A 14,323-nucleotide genomic window follows, 5' to 3' on the forward strand; every position below is an offset into this window, starting at 1 on the left:
ATGGTGCCAGCGGACACTGATCCCGGTGCCAAGTGTTTTCAGAAAGTGGGTGGAGCCAGGCAGCGCTCTTGCCCAGCATAGCTTCTGATAGGCCATTGGAGATGTGATTGGCCGCGCCAAAGAAAATATCATTGCTTCAGCAGCAGTTGCTGCCATTGTTGGTCTTAATCTCTCACTCCTCTTTCCCGGCATAGTTTTAGAACTACCCCTCTTCTCTTCTCCCCTGCACTGGAACTTCCTCTGGGGGTGTGTACGTCTCTGCCTCCTCTGGCAGCCATTTTGTGGCTGCACCCACCACCCTGTGTAAGGATTCCAAAAGTGCCCACAGGCTCAAAACGGTTGGGGACCCCTGCCATAGATCATGCCCCTAAATCACGGGGGTACACAGGGGGACAACTGTGCCATATTTGGCTCTGCCCACGGACTCAAAGGATGCTTCCTTATGCTCAGAGGGCAACCATTCTCAGGCAGCGAAGGATCTCCAGAGGTGGGAAAGATCTGGCAACGCCAAGGAAGAGCCTATGAACCCAGGGCCTTCGGCAAGCAAAGTAGGTGCTCTCCCATTGAGCCATGATCTCACCCTGATCCTAACAGCAGCAAAGGGCTCTTTAACCCCTGGCCTCACCCTAATCCTAACAGCAGCAAAGGGCTCTTTAACCCCTGGCCTCACCCTAATCCTAACAGCAGCAAAGGGCTCTTTAACCCCTGGCCTCACCCTAATCCTATCAGCAGCAAAGGGCTCTTTAACCCCTGGCCTCACCCTAATCCTAACAACAGCAAAGGGCTCTTTAACCCCTGGCCTCACCCTAATCCTAACAGCAGCAAAGGGCTCTTTAACCCCTGGCCTCACCCTAATCCTAACAGCAGCAAAGGGCTCTTTAACCCCTGGCCTCACCCTAATCCTAACAGCAGCAAAGGGCTCTTTAACCCCTGGCCTCACCCTAATCCTAACAGCAGCAAAGGGCTCTTTAACCCCTGGCCTCACCCTAATCCTAACAGCAGCAAAGGGCTCTTTAACCCCTGGCCTCACCCTAATCCTAACAGCAGCAAAGGGCTCTTTAACCCCTGGCCTCACCCTAATCCTAACAGCAGCAAAGGGCTCTTTAACCCCTGGCCTCACCCTAATCCTAACAGCAGCAAAGGGCTCTTTAACCCCTGGCCTCACCCTAATCCTAACAGCAGCAAAGGGCTCTTTAACCCCTGGCCTCACCCTAATCCTAACAGCAGCAAAGGGCTCTTTAACCCCTGGCCTCACCCTAATCCTAACAGCAGCAAAGGGCTCTTTAACCCCTGGCCTCACCCTAATCCTAACAGCAGCAAAGGGCTCTTTAACCCCTGGCCTCACCCTAATCCTAACAGCAGCAAAGGGCTCTTTAACCCCTGGCCTCACCCTAATCCTAACAGCAGCAAAGGGCTCTTTAACCCCTGGCCTCACCCTAATCCTAATAGCAGCAAAGGGCTCTTTAACCCCTGGCCTCACCCTAATTCTAACAGCAGCAAAGGACTCTTTAACCCCTGGCCTCACCCTGATCCTAACAACAGCAAAGGGCTCTTTAACCCTTGGCCTCACCCTAATTCTAACAGCAGCAAAGGACTCTTTAACCCCTGGCCTCACCCTGATCCTAACAACAGCAAAGGGCTCTTTAACCCTTGGCCTCACCCTAATTCTAACAGCAGCAAAGGACTCTTTAACCCCTGGCCTCACCCTGATCCTAACAACAGCAAAGGGCTCTTTAACCCTTGGCCTCACCCTAATTCTAACAGCAGCAAAGGACTCTTTAACCCCTGGCCTCACCCTGATCCTAACAGTAGCAAAGGGCTCTTTAACCCCTGGCCTCACCCTAATCCTAACAGCAGCAAAGGGCTCTTTAACCCCTGGCCTCACCCTAATCCTAACAGCAGCAAAGGGCTCTTTAACCCCTGGTCTCACCCTAATCCTAACAGCAGCAAAGAGCTCTTTAACCCCTGGCCACAGCAGCAAAGGGCTCTCCCCCCCCCCCCCCGGTTCTTTTTTTGTCATGTCTTAGAATCATAGAGTGTTAAAGAGTTGGAAGGAACCTCCAGGGTCATCTAGTCCAACCCCCTGCAAAATGCAGGAAATTCACAAATACCTCCCCCCCCCCCCCCGGTTCTTTTTTTGTCATGTCTTAGAATCATAGAGTGTTAAAGAGTTGGAAGGAACCTCCAGGGTCATCTAGTCCAACCCCCTGCAAAATGCAGGAAATTCACAAATACCTCCCCCCCCCACCCCAGTGTAACTCCTGCTCTATGCCCAGAAGAGGGCAAAACAACAACAACAACAAACCCTGGCCAAATTGGCCTGGAGTCTGCACATAAGCAGCTGACATGGGAGTTGCCAGCCAACCGTAGAAAAAACCCATACTTGGCTTGGTTTATTTTCTTTGGGGCTAGTTGCCAAGAAAGCAAGGAGCAAAGCCCCCCCCCCCCCACCATTTCTTTGAATTTTCTAATTGGTGGTGTGCTTCCCACTTCATGCCCTGACAGCATTGCTGGATTTTACCCTTCCCAAGCTTGCCAGAAACCAGGCACCTGAACTTTCAATTCCAAAAGTTGGCAGCTGCAGATATGAACTGTTGGTAGAGGCCTGGCGGATGTTCATGTACGGAAGGAGGTGTTTAAAGAGCCCTTTGAGTAAAAGCTGCTGGGAAATGATGTGCCGGGGTGTGACAGGCGGGTCTTTGGGACCAGAGGTGGGGGTGCACATGAAGAAGGAGGAGGAGGAGATTGGATTTATACCCCGCCCTTCGCTACCCAAAGGAGTCTCAGAGCGGCTTACAAACTCCTTTCCCTTCCCCTCCCCACAACAGACACCCTGTGAGGTCGGTGGGGCTGAGAGAGCTCTGACAGAAACAGCTCTTTTTCAAGAACAGCTGTGCCAGAAATATGGCTTGCCCAAGGTCATCCAGCAGCTGTGAGTGGAGGAGTGGGGAATCAAACCCGGTTCTCCCAGATTAGAGTCCGCGCACTTAACCACTACACCAAACATGGGACAGGAAGTCTGAGGGGGGGCAAAGTCACCTCACACTCCTTCGCGTGGTAGACCCACCTTGGGGCCAGTGGAGAGAGCTTTTTAGACTGGAGCTCCTGATGTCGTCTGCCTTACAAAAAGTGGACTTCTGTGGCCTTCTTGGTGGACAAGCTGGCAAGACATGCTGGGAGTCTGGGTCCCAGTCCTTATTGCCCTGTGGTTGTCTTGGGGACACGCTTTCCTCTCTCTCCCCACCTCTTGTGAGAGGGTCTTCAAGGCAGGAGCTATTATAGGTAGGTTGTTAAAACACAAACCGACTGCGGGGCTATGGCAGGGGACGGTCTCCGTTTGACAGCAATCAAATAAAATCCCCAATAAAAGAAATGATAAATGCTGCACAACTTAAATTCATGGTTCTGTTAAGATGGGTTGCCTTGAGCTGTTAGCTCCTCATCCACCCCCTCTTACAGAGCAAGAGAAAATAGGGTGTAGTCAGGAAATACTGGAGCAGGGGAGGAATGCAGAAAAGAAAGGGATAAAATTATTCTGCAGATGGACCTACATCCACAATGGGCAAGGGAGCATGCAGGGTTGCCAGCTCTGGGTCTGGAAATTCCTGGAGATTTGGGGAGGGTGAGAGTTGGGGAGGGAAGGAAGCTTAGCAGGGAGATGATGCCGTAGAGCTGGGGTGTCGAACTCATTTGTTATGGGGGCTGGATCTGACATAAATGAAACCTTGTTGGGCCAGGCCATGTGTGTCATAAAAGGTAATGCCAGGCAGCGGAGATATGAACTTTATAAAGGACACAAGCACAAAGGTGGGTTTTTTTTACTTAAAATAAAAACATGCTTAAAACATCAGCACTCTTTCAATATTTTGTTTATTTAACAGTGTGATAACGGACCCCTCTAGCTCTGAATTAATACATCAAAATGTCTGTGCTGTTGCAATCTTGAGTACGCTGTTTGGGTGTGTATCTGTAAGCTGCAAACCTACGATGACACAGCAGCAGCAGAACTGGAAGCAGAAGCAGAAGACAGCCAGTTCCACTGCGGGCCTGATGGAAGCCCTCTGGGGGCCTGATGCGGCCCCCGGGCCATATGTTTGACACCCCTGCCATAGAGTCCACCCTGGAGAACTGTCATTTTTTGCTCCAGGGAAACCAATCTCTGTAACAGTCCCCACCTTGAGTTTGGTGAGCCTAGGGAGCAAGGCTCGAGGGTTTGATCGGTCAGGTGGGAGAAGTGGGACCGTCCGCCTGTGGTGCCAGCACCGTATGAATACGTCTCCTCCTTGCAGGTGGACCTTGAACAGCTAGACCCACGTGGCCGGACCCCCTTGCACCTGGCCACCACTTTGGGCCACCTGGAGTGCGCCCGGGTTCTACTGAGGCATGGTGCTGACGTGGCCAAAGAAAACCGGACCGGCTGGACAGGTGCGTATGCCCATTGGTTACACTGGAATGTTCCAGTTAGAGCTTTCAAGCAACTTAGCAGTTTTTGGTTCCTTAATAAATTTTACATAATTTTATATTTACATCTCATCAGTCTTTTTGAGAGAGTGAAGGAAGGTTTCGCTAAACAAATGCCGTCATTCTCGTTCCATCATTTAAGGTTTTGTATCTGTTCTTAATTACGATAGCCCACCACACCAAGATAGCTTCAAGCAGATGTACAAGGGGACCCCGATCTCTCAGCCTCACTGATCTACTAATTCAGTTTGTGTGTGTGTGTGTGTTGCAGTCTTGCTGCTGCTGTGAACACGCTGAATGGGATCAGGGCCTCCGCGGTATACGAGCTCCTGTGGCTGAGTGGATAGAATGTTGGACTGGCACTGGAGAGACCCGAGTTCAGATCCTTCTTTAGCCATTCGATGGCCTTTATCTAATCACTGTCTCTCTCTCTAACCTACTCCCAAGGGTGGTTGTGAGGAAAAAATGGCAGAAGGTTATCACCCTGAGCTCTTCGGAGGAAAGTATAAAAACATGACAGACCACATAAGAGAGCCAAGGAACAACACAGCTGGGCTGGGATCAGAGATTTAGAAAGCTAACGGAAAACTGTGTAAGGTGCACCATACTGTAGAAGAAGAGAGGAAGAGATTGGATTTATACCCCGCCCTTCACTACCCAAAGGAGTCTCAGAGCGGCTGACAAACTCCTTTCCCTTCCCCTCCCCACAACAGACACCCTGTGAGGGAGGTGGGGCTGAGAGAGCTCTTGACAGAAACTGCTCTTTTTCAAGAACAGCTGTGCCAGAACTAGAGATGTACAATTTCCAGAAATTTTGAAGCTAAAAAAAAACACCGTTTCCCCCCCACCCGGTTTCCCCCAGAAAAAACCAGAAATGTTTGGAAAAATTGAAAAAAATGCTACATTAGCATTTCTTTTGTCTTTTCTAGATTGAAAGTCATTCTGTTACTTTAGGAACACAAAATATGACTACGGACATTTTTACTTGGCATGAAATTATCTCAGCTAGCATATTAAAAAAATAGTGTATACAAACAATTATTACAAACAGAACACCCACCCACATGCAAAAACAAAACTGAAACCTTTTTATTTTCTTCTGACAATCGCACCTCCTAAAGGAAGAAATGCATCTTGTTCTTGCATTGGAGAGTTCAGTTTGTAACCTAGGACTTGCTTGTCCTCAGTGCACAGAAATTAGATCAATCTGATACCATATACATATTATGATACCATTATATATATATATATATATATAAGAAATGATTTGGAAAATATTTGAACACCTTGTCTTAAAATATTTTATTCATCATGTTAAAATAAAACGTTCCATAATCAATTTTTTTTCTTTTCTTTTTTCAATTTTTCCAATTTTTCGGAAAAAAAACAAAAAGACTTCAGGAAAAAAACGGGGGGGAAACGGTATTTTCCCGGGTTTTTTCTGAGCCTTCACACCTCTAGCCAGAACTGTGGCTTGCCCAAGGTCATCCAGCCAGGTGCAAGTGGAGGAGTGGGGAATCAAACCCGGTTCTCCCAGAGTAGAGTCCTGGCACATAACCACTACACCAAACTGGCAGAGGTTTAGGTGAACACTCACAGTTGCACAGAAGAAAGCATTTCCTCAGGGCCTGCTTATCCTCAGCAGGTATCACCTTTATACTTCCAAGCCTTGGGGGTCTGACATCCCCCCCCCCTGTCATGTTGCTTTCCCTCCCACAGTGCTGCAGGAGGCAGTGAGCACGCGCGACCTGGAGCTTGTCCAATTGGTGCTGCGTTACCGTGACTACCAGAGGGCCATCAAGCGCCTGGCTGGCATCCCCACCCTCTTGGAGAAGCTGCACAAGGTACAGTCAGGCATTGGAAGCTGCCTTATTGAACTACGATTGTGCTTAGGGTTGCCAGCCCCCAGGTGGGGCCTGGAGATCCCCCGCTTTTGCAACTGATCTCCAGCTGACAGAGATCAGCTCCCCTGGAGAAAATGGCTGCTTTGAAGGGGGACTCTGTGGCATCATACCCTGCTGAGGCCACTCCCCTCCCCAAACCCCGCCCTCTCCCAGATCCACCCCCAAAGTCTCCAGGTATTTTCCAACCCAGGCCTGGCAACCCTAATTGTGCAAGGAAGTTTCTTCAGAGGCTGAGCCCGCTTTTCCTGTGAGTTCGGTGCTTTATTAAAAACCTCCTGGTAACTAGCCCTGGATTTTGCATATCGTCTCCTTGGGGTTTCTGCAAACTCCGGAGCTTGTGGCCGCAGCTCCGGACAGCGTTGTGTTTATTATGTAATCTGTTTTTACGTATTTTAAGACTGTTGGCCGCCTTGACCTCCGTAAGGAAGAGAGGCGGCTAATAAATATTTTAAATAAAGAAATACTTTTTAAAAATGAAAGTTGGGAATTTAGGACGCTGTTGCCATAAATGGTTATTATAGCACTATTGTGCTATAGCGACCTGCCAATTACCGCTTCTTATTGGGGGAAAGAGGGGGTGTGCGTGCCAGCTCTGAAGAAGGAAGTGAGGGAAATTGTGGGGGGGGGTGAGTATTTTATGTGTGTGTGTGTGTATGCCTAGAAGTCATGGTTGACTTTTGGCAACCCCTAGTAGAGCTTGGGCATTTCAGAGAGATGGCCTACGATTGCCGGCCTCTGGCCTCCCGGCCCTGGCATTCCAAGGAGGTCTCCCATCCAAGTACTTACCAGGGTCGGCCCTGCTTAGCTTCTGAGATCTGACGAGATCAGGAGTTCCTGGGCTATCATTGGGCTGAGGTTCATAAGGAAATGGAAAAAATTGTAAAATGTAACTTTAAGAGAGAACCTGAAATACTACTGTTGGGACTTAAAATGGAATAAGTCAACGTGCAGAAAAGAACTTTGATGTGGTATATGATTACAACTGCCAGAATGACTTATGCTCAATGTTGGAAACAAGACAGAATCCCGGAAATCGGGGAATGGATAAAGAAATTACTATTTATGGTTGAAATGGACAAAATGACAAGGAAACTTAAGAATCTTGAAGCAGAAGAGTTCTATGCAGACTGGAAAGATTTTAAAGAGTACTTAGAAAAATATTGGGATATAAAAGACAACTTAATTTGCTTTGACAATTATTGAAAAGTAAATTTTACTAGAAGATAGTTAATGATAAGAAAATAACAGTAGAAGGAAAGGTTACCCATAGACTATGATTAAAGGACAAAGGGAAAATTGAAAAGACCTAAGAAATGGGCTGGAGGTTGGAGCACTGTGGGAAGCCAGAAGGGGTGGGATAAGGGAAGAAATGATGTATAACAAATAATTAATGTGTATTTGACTTATTAATATATCCTAATAAATTGTTTTTGAAAGAAAAGGGGGAAAAAAGGAGTTCCTGGGCTATCCAGGTCAGGGCAAGTGAGTAAAATTGCGATGAGGGTGGGGCCAGCAAAAATGCACTCCTTCCCGTCCACATAGCATCTCAAGGCGCTTGGGTTGCGATCTTTCCAAGAAGACCATACCAAACTGTATTGGGGGAGGGGGAGGCTTTCTAAAACTTCGCATGCCCCTTTTGAGCCATGGCCAGGCTGGAGGTGGAACCTGGGCATTTGGGAGCTCTGCCCCTCTTCTCCGCTGACCTCTGGAATCTGTTCTCTTTCTTCTAGGCGCAAGATTTTTATGTGGAGATGAAATGGGAATTCACTAGCTGGGGTATGTCCACAAGCAAACGGCACAAGTGGGGATGAAATGTTCATTTGGGAACAGGGTTGTGGGCTGCCCCTCCAGAGGACCCCCTCAAGTAGGATGGGGCCCTTTAACTATTTCTAAGGAAAGAGGCCTTAAAATTGTCATGGATCAATCGGCAAAAATCCTACTCCCATTACCGTGACTGTGAGCTTTAATATTGTTGAAACGCAGGGCTATTTTTGGGCAGGAACGCACAGGAACGGAGTTCCGGCTGGCTCCCAAGTTGGCCACACCCAGCAGGAACTCATTAGCATAACAGGCCACACCCAGCAGTAGAAACTCATTAGGATTGGCTACATTAGGGGTGTGTGGCCTAACATGCAAAGGAATTCCTGCTACAAAAAAAGCCCTGGTTTTTGACAACAAACAAGGTAAACAGAATAAGAAGTAAAAGGTGGGTGTGGCTGGATGACCACACTTCTGGTGACATGGGGATGCGGCCTAATATGCTAATGAGTGGTGCAATCAGGGGTGTGGCCTAATATGCGAATGAGTTTCTGCTGCTGGGTGTGGCCTATCATGCTAATGAGTTCCTGCTGGACTTTTTCTACAAAAAAAGCCCTGTGAAACATTTTGTTTGTGTGTTTTAAAAAAAATCAATTAGCTGGTGCTTAATATTGTAAATAATTGGGTTATTTCATCTCTCTACCCCTTGTAGGGACAGAGTAAGAAGGATGTAGGAAAACGGCTCATAATTTGTTCCTGCATTTCTCATGTTTGACAATTCTTTCTCCCTCCTGGTTCCTAAATATGTCCCCGGCTAATAATAACTGGGTAATAACAACTAACAATGTAATAATCTCGGGACTTGCCTGTGAGTCCAGTTTGATGTAGTGGTTAAGAGCGGCGGACTCTAATCTGGAGATCCGTGTTCAATTCCCCACTCCTCCACTTGCAGCCAGCTGGGTGACCTTGGGTCAGTCCCAGCTCTCTCAGCTCAAAAAATAAACCTAGCTCTTTGGATCTCCTGGCTATACGACACCCATTGCCATACGATAATTAATTTCCACCCATCCACCTCAGTGCCCAGGCCTGGAATAATGGGAGGATGCCTCTGAGCAAGTGCAGAGTGCATTCTCCCCACTGAGGAATGGCTTGCTGGCAAATCTTATTGCCCTTGTGATGCAGCCTGTTTACTTGGGCATTTCTTTTGGGAAGGTGAGCGCAAGCCTTGGGTCTACTACTGCAGGGTTGTTACTCTCCCCAGTATTCAGGAGCTATCAATTCATTCTACATGTGCGAGCAAATGAATATTCCATTTATAATTCAAAAAACAGGAGAGAAAGAGAGAGTTACCCCAAAAGCTCAGTAATTTTCAAAACAGACCATAAGGTCTAAAATTTAATTCGGCTCTGTGACTCAGGTACAGCGCCTGCACTTGAGGAGACTGTGGGAATTCCAACTCAGAAGCCAGTTGGAATATATCAGAATCAGTGGGATAAATAATTTGATGAGCTTCAGGGGTAAGCTTATAAAATAAAACGTGGAAAACTATTCTAAATGTATGTTTGTAAAAAGATGCGACTTTATGTGCAGCACTTGACAGATCGCGACCCGAAGAAGCTGAGGGAAATGAGTACCAGGCGGGGTCCGTCGTTGCGGGACTGGATATTACTGTGTTGCCTTAATGTGCTGCTTTAGTATGAATGAATAATTGTCCACAAATTAGACAATTTTTGTAAGCCCTGTATAACAACTGTTTTTCTTTAAGAATAATGGGGAGAGTAACTTTTACTCTTGAGTAAAATGTTTACAGTGTGACAGTCTACGAACTGCCTTTTTGGGCTACAACTTATAAATCACTATATTTCCATTGTTTGTTACTCAACCTCCAGGTGGTGGCTGGGGATCTCCTGGAGTTATAACTGGTCTCCGGGTGACAGGGAGCAGTTCCCTTGGGAGAAGGTGGTCTGTATGGCATTATACCCTGCTGACGTCCCCTCACCTCCCCAAAGTGCACCCTTTGCAGGCTCCACCCCCAAATGTCCACCAATTTCCCAACACGGAGCTGGTAACCTTAGTCTACTAGCTGCCACTGCAGAGCGGAGATTCAGGCTGCAATTTAGCATACAGCCCGCCTGCCCACCCCCCAGAAGAGAAGAGGAGGAGGAGATTGGATTTATACCCCGCCCTTCACTACCCGAAGGAGTCTCAGAGCGGCTTACAATCTCCTTTCCCTTCCCCTCCCCACAACAGATACCCTGTGAGGTAGGCGGGGCTGAGAGCGCTCTCTCGAGAATTGCTCCAGAGAGAACAGCTCTGAAAGAACTTGTGACTGACCCAAGGTCACACCAGCAGCTGCATGTGGAGGAGTGGGGGATCAAACCCGGTTCTCCCAGATTAGAGTCTGTGCTCCTAACTACTACACCAGACTGGCTGTCACTGCTTAGCTCCAGGCCCAGCCCCACCCACTGTCTTGATGCCCGGCCTCCAGCTGAGAAAGCTTTGAAAGGAGAACTTACCTGCATTTATTTATTTATTTTATTGTATTTATACCCCGCCCTTCCCGTGAACGGTCTCAGGAGGAGGACACCTGTTTGGCCCCTCTGTGATGGTTCCCCATCTGCCGACCAGCTTCTCCCTAGATGCAGACTCAAAAAATGGGATTGGCAGTGAATTTCTTTACTACTGTGTGCAGAGAATAAGGAGGTCAATACCGGGAAATGTAAAACCAAAGAGGAAACTCAGCATTTCTAGTAGGGAGGAACTGAGATGGATGGTTTTGTTTCTTTTTCCTTTTGCGTGTTTGCCTCTGGTGACGTCGGTTTGCCTGACTGCTGCTCCTCCGGCAGTCCCCTTGGTCTCCAAGATCTGCCCCAGCGATACATACAAGGTGTGGAAGTGTGGCCAGAACCTGAGGGTGGACACGACGTTGCTGGGATTCGACCACATGACGTGGCAGCGTGGGAGCCGCAGCTTCATCTTCAGGGGACAAGGTTGGTGAGATGTGCCGTAGACGGTGGCCCCCCTGGCCTTGCCTGAGGAAGAAGAGCTGGGGCATCTCTCTGGGTGGCAGAACTTGGAGGCAGCCACATTGTCAGGTTGCAGAGCTTGCTCAAAGACCCACGGGGAAAGGCCAGGGGCTGTACTGGTGCAGCCCTCCCAGGAGACAAGGGCTGGGGTTCAGCAGGGCAGGTCACGAGCAATATTGCAAAGAGTACCAGGGTCCAGTCCAAAAGTCAGAGGTTCCAGAGAGCAGGTTTAGCAAAGTCCAGTCTAGGATCAAGGGATCCAGGCAGCAAATCCAAGTCCAGTCCCGGGCCAGGGGTTCCAGAAAAGCCGATAGTCGGTTCCACTGGTTTGGTAAAAGCAAGGTCAGTGGTTCGTTAGCAATGTGTACTTGTTACATCCACAAAACTGCTGCTTCTCCTGGCTGATTTTATAGCCAAGTCTTAACAAGCTACTCCCAGCCAATTCTTTGGCAGTCATCCTGAAACTACTCATCCATCTCTTCAGTTGACAGCTGATGACAGGCCATGAGTCTCACACTCCTTCTACTTTCCTGCAACTCTGTGTGCCTCTGACATCGTCGACACTGCAGGGGTGTGGGTGAGCTTAGTGGGCTGGGAGTGGCTTCTGAAGACTTGCTTACTGCTTCAGAGCTACAAGGCAATGGCTTGGTTTCAGCTGTAGGTTGTGACCCCTGCTCAGCCAGTAACCTGATCTCTTGTTGCTCTCCTCCTGGCTCAGAGCCAGCTGCATCTGGTTGTTCAATTATTGGCTGAGGGCTGTCTGCAGACAGCTCTTCCTCTGAGGAATCTGTGCTGTCACTGAACACAGACTGACTTACGACAGAGGTGCTGCTGGTGGCTGTCTAGCTGTGGTTCTGGTGTGGCTGTGAGGATCTGTTAAATGCTGAGAGGAGACTGCACTGAGTGTTCCATGGGGGACCAGAAAAGCCCCTTGTTCCAAGCCATTCTCTAATTTCTGCATAGTCAACACCCTTCTTGAATTGCGCAGGACAGGGGCCTTGTCTCAGTGACAAAGCTGCAGCTTTACATTCAGAATGTCCCCAAGGGAGGCTGGTAGATGCAGGCCAGACAGGGAGGGGCATATTGCCAAATGCCAACCTAAGAAGATGGCAGCTGGGCTTGGAAAGAGTTTATGGATGCCACTGAGCCAACCAGAAGTCCTTTCTGGCTTTTCTGTGAAGCTTACATTGGGATATATATGTGTGTGTGTGTATAGATAGATAGATATAGATAGAGATATAGAGATATAGAGATATAGATATAGAGATATAGATATACATAGATATATAGATATAGACATAGACATACATACATACATACATACATACATATATATATATATATATATATAGAGAGAGAGAGAGAGAGAGAGAGAGAGAGAATTTGTTCGTTTAGTTAGTTAGTTTATGAAATAATTGACCCATCAAAGTTTAGTTTTAGGTAAGTGCAAGACCCAGGCTAGTTGGTCTCATCAGGTCTCAGAAGCTAAGCAGGGTTGGCCCTGGTTAGTATGTGGATAAGAGACCACCAAGAAAGTCCATAGTTGCCGTGCAGAGGCAGGCAGTGGGAAACCACCTCTGAACGCCTTGAAAACCCCACCAGGGGTAGCCTTGGTGCCACCAAGTGCAAGTCAAAGGTGTTTATTGGAGTTTGGTTCCAGTTGAGGGATGGCAACACATCAATCAGATTCATATGTGACAAAGCCCATCTCTTTTCCATCTCTCAACCACTGACAATTTTGCAAACATTCTCATTCTGAGGCCTGGGGCACCTCTTCCTGTGTTATTAGATTCAGCTCTGTTGGCAAATTATTTACTCCAGTAGGTCATTTTTTAATTTTTTTTCTTTATTATTTTTCATTACTGTTGTTTCTCATTTTGCCTGAACGTTTGGCGTGCAGCTTTAAAACTGAGGTGAATAAAGTGTGTCGTGTTCAGAGAAGCCTTCTCTGGCCAGCTACACCTACACGAGAAATTTGAAATCTGGTTTAACAGCTGCTTCCTCTGAGGATCTTGGGAAAAAGGGAAGCCCCAAGAAATCCTGCTTAGAGACATGGAGAATGCAAGCGCCCGACCCCCTGACTTGGCGCGCAGGGGGTGGTGGCTTTGACTCAGTGGTATCGTCAAGGGGTCAGCTAAGAACATAAGAGAAGCCATCTTGGATCCAGTCCAACGCTCTGTGTCACACAGTGGCCAAAACCCAGGTGCCATCAGGAGGTCCACCAGCAGGGCCAGAACTCCAGAAGCCCTCCCACTCTTGCCCCTCCAAGCACCCAGAATACAGAGCATCACTGCCCCAGACAGAATATTCCATCTCTATCTTGTGGCTAATAGCCAGTGATGGACCTCTGCTCCGTATGTTTACCCAGTCCCCCCTCAAAGCTGTCTATGCTGGTAGCTCCCACCACTTCCTGCAGCAGTGAATTCCACAGGTTTATTACACTTTGGGTGAAGAAGGACTTCCTTTTATCTGTTCTAAGACTACTGCTCCTTAATGTCATTGAGTGTCCATAAGTCTTTGTGTTGTCAGAAAGGGAGAAAAGTACTTCTTTCTCTATCCATGCTGAGGCCATGCTGAATTTCTCTCTCTCTTTCTCCCGGCAGATACCAGCGCAGTTGTGATGGAAATTGACCACGACCGCCAAGTGGTCTACTCGGAGACTCTGGCTCTCGCTGCCAATGACCGGGAGGGGCTTCTGGCCGCAGTCCAGCCGACAGAAGAGCAGGTGATGGGGCGGCTGACTACCCCTGTGGTCACCACCCAGCTGGACACACGCAACATTGCGTTTGAAAGGTGCATGGCCGTGATCTCGTCCCAGGCAGCACATCATTCCAATGCTCACGAGGAGCTGGGCACAGCAGATCTCTGCTCCAGAAAGCATCTCCGTTGCCTGCATTTGAGGCGGGCGCTTCGGCCCCCAAACGTTTAGCGCAAACCACGTAGAGAGGGCTTGAGAAACAGTGCCTGCGATTCACTCTGTCCGGCCGTCAAGGTCCGAGCCGCTTTAGCCATGATGGGAATTGAAGAGCAGTCCCTATTGCTGGCTATGCGCTGTAACAATAAAATTCATTCATAGAAGAGCAGTCCCCGCTCTAGACAGCTTGCAGTGTGAACCTAGACAAGGGCGGAGACCTCGGGGGGGGGGGGGGGAAGGGCAGGACCGGGGCGTCCCTG

At 48.4% G+C, this 14,323-nt stretch overlaps 1 protein-coding gene across 1 annotated transcript in view; it reads left to right on the top strand.

The window, feature by feature from the left end:
- Positions 1–14,323, top strand: part of ANKRD13B (ankyrin repeat domain 13B) — a 29,692-nt gene continuing 15,369 nt past the window's right edge. Inside the window, exons 1-6 of the mRNA XM_015422029.1 lie at positions 1–45; positions 4,290–4,425; positions 6,181–6,305; positions 8,096–8,141; positions 10,970–11,113; positions 13,753–13,942. Of these exons, the coding sequence (XP_015277515.1) occupies positions 1–45; positions 4,290–4,425; positions 6,181–6,305; positions 8,096–8,141; positions 10,970–11,113; positions 13,753–13,942 (686 nt within the window). The remainder of the gene's footprint in view (positions 46–4,289; positions 4,426–6,180; positions 6,306–8,095; positions 8,142–10,969; positions 11,114–13,752; positions 13,943–14,323) is intronic.

Source organism: Gekko japonicus, unplaced genomic scaffold (genome assembly GCF_001447785.1).
Source record: "Gekko japonicus isolate JY-2015 unplaced genomic scaffold, Gekko_japonicus_V1.1 scaffold182, whole genome shotgun sequence".
Lineage (NCBI taxonomy): Eukaryota > Metazoa > Chordata > Lepidosauria > Squamata > Gekkonidae > Gekko > Gekko japonicus.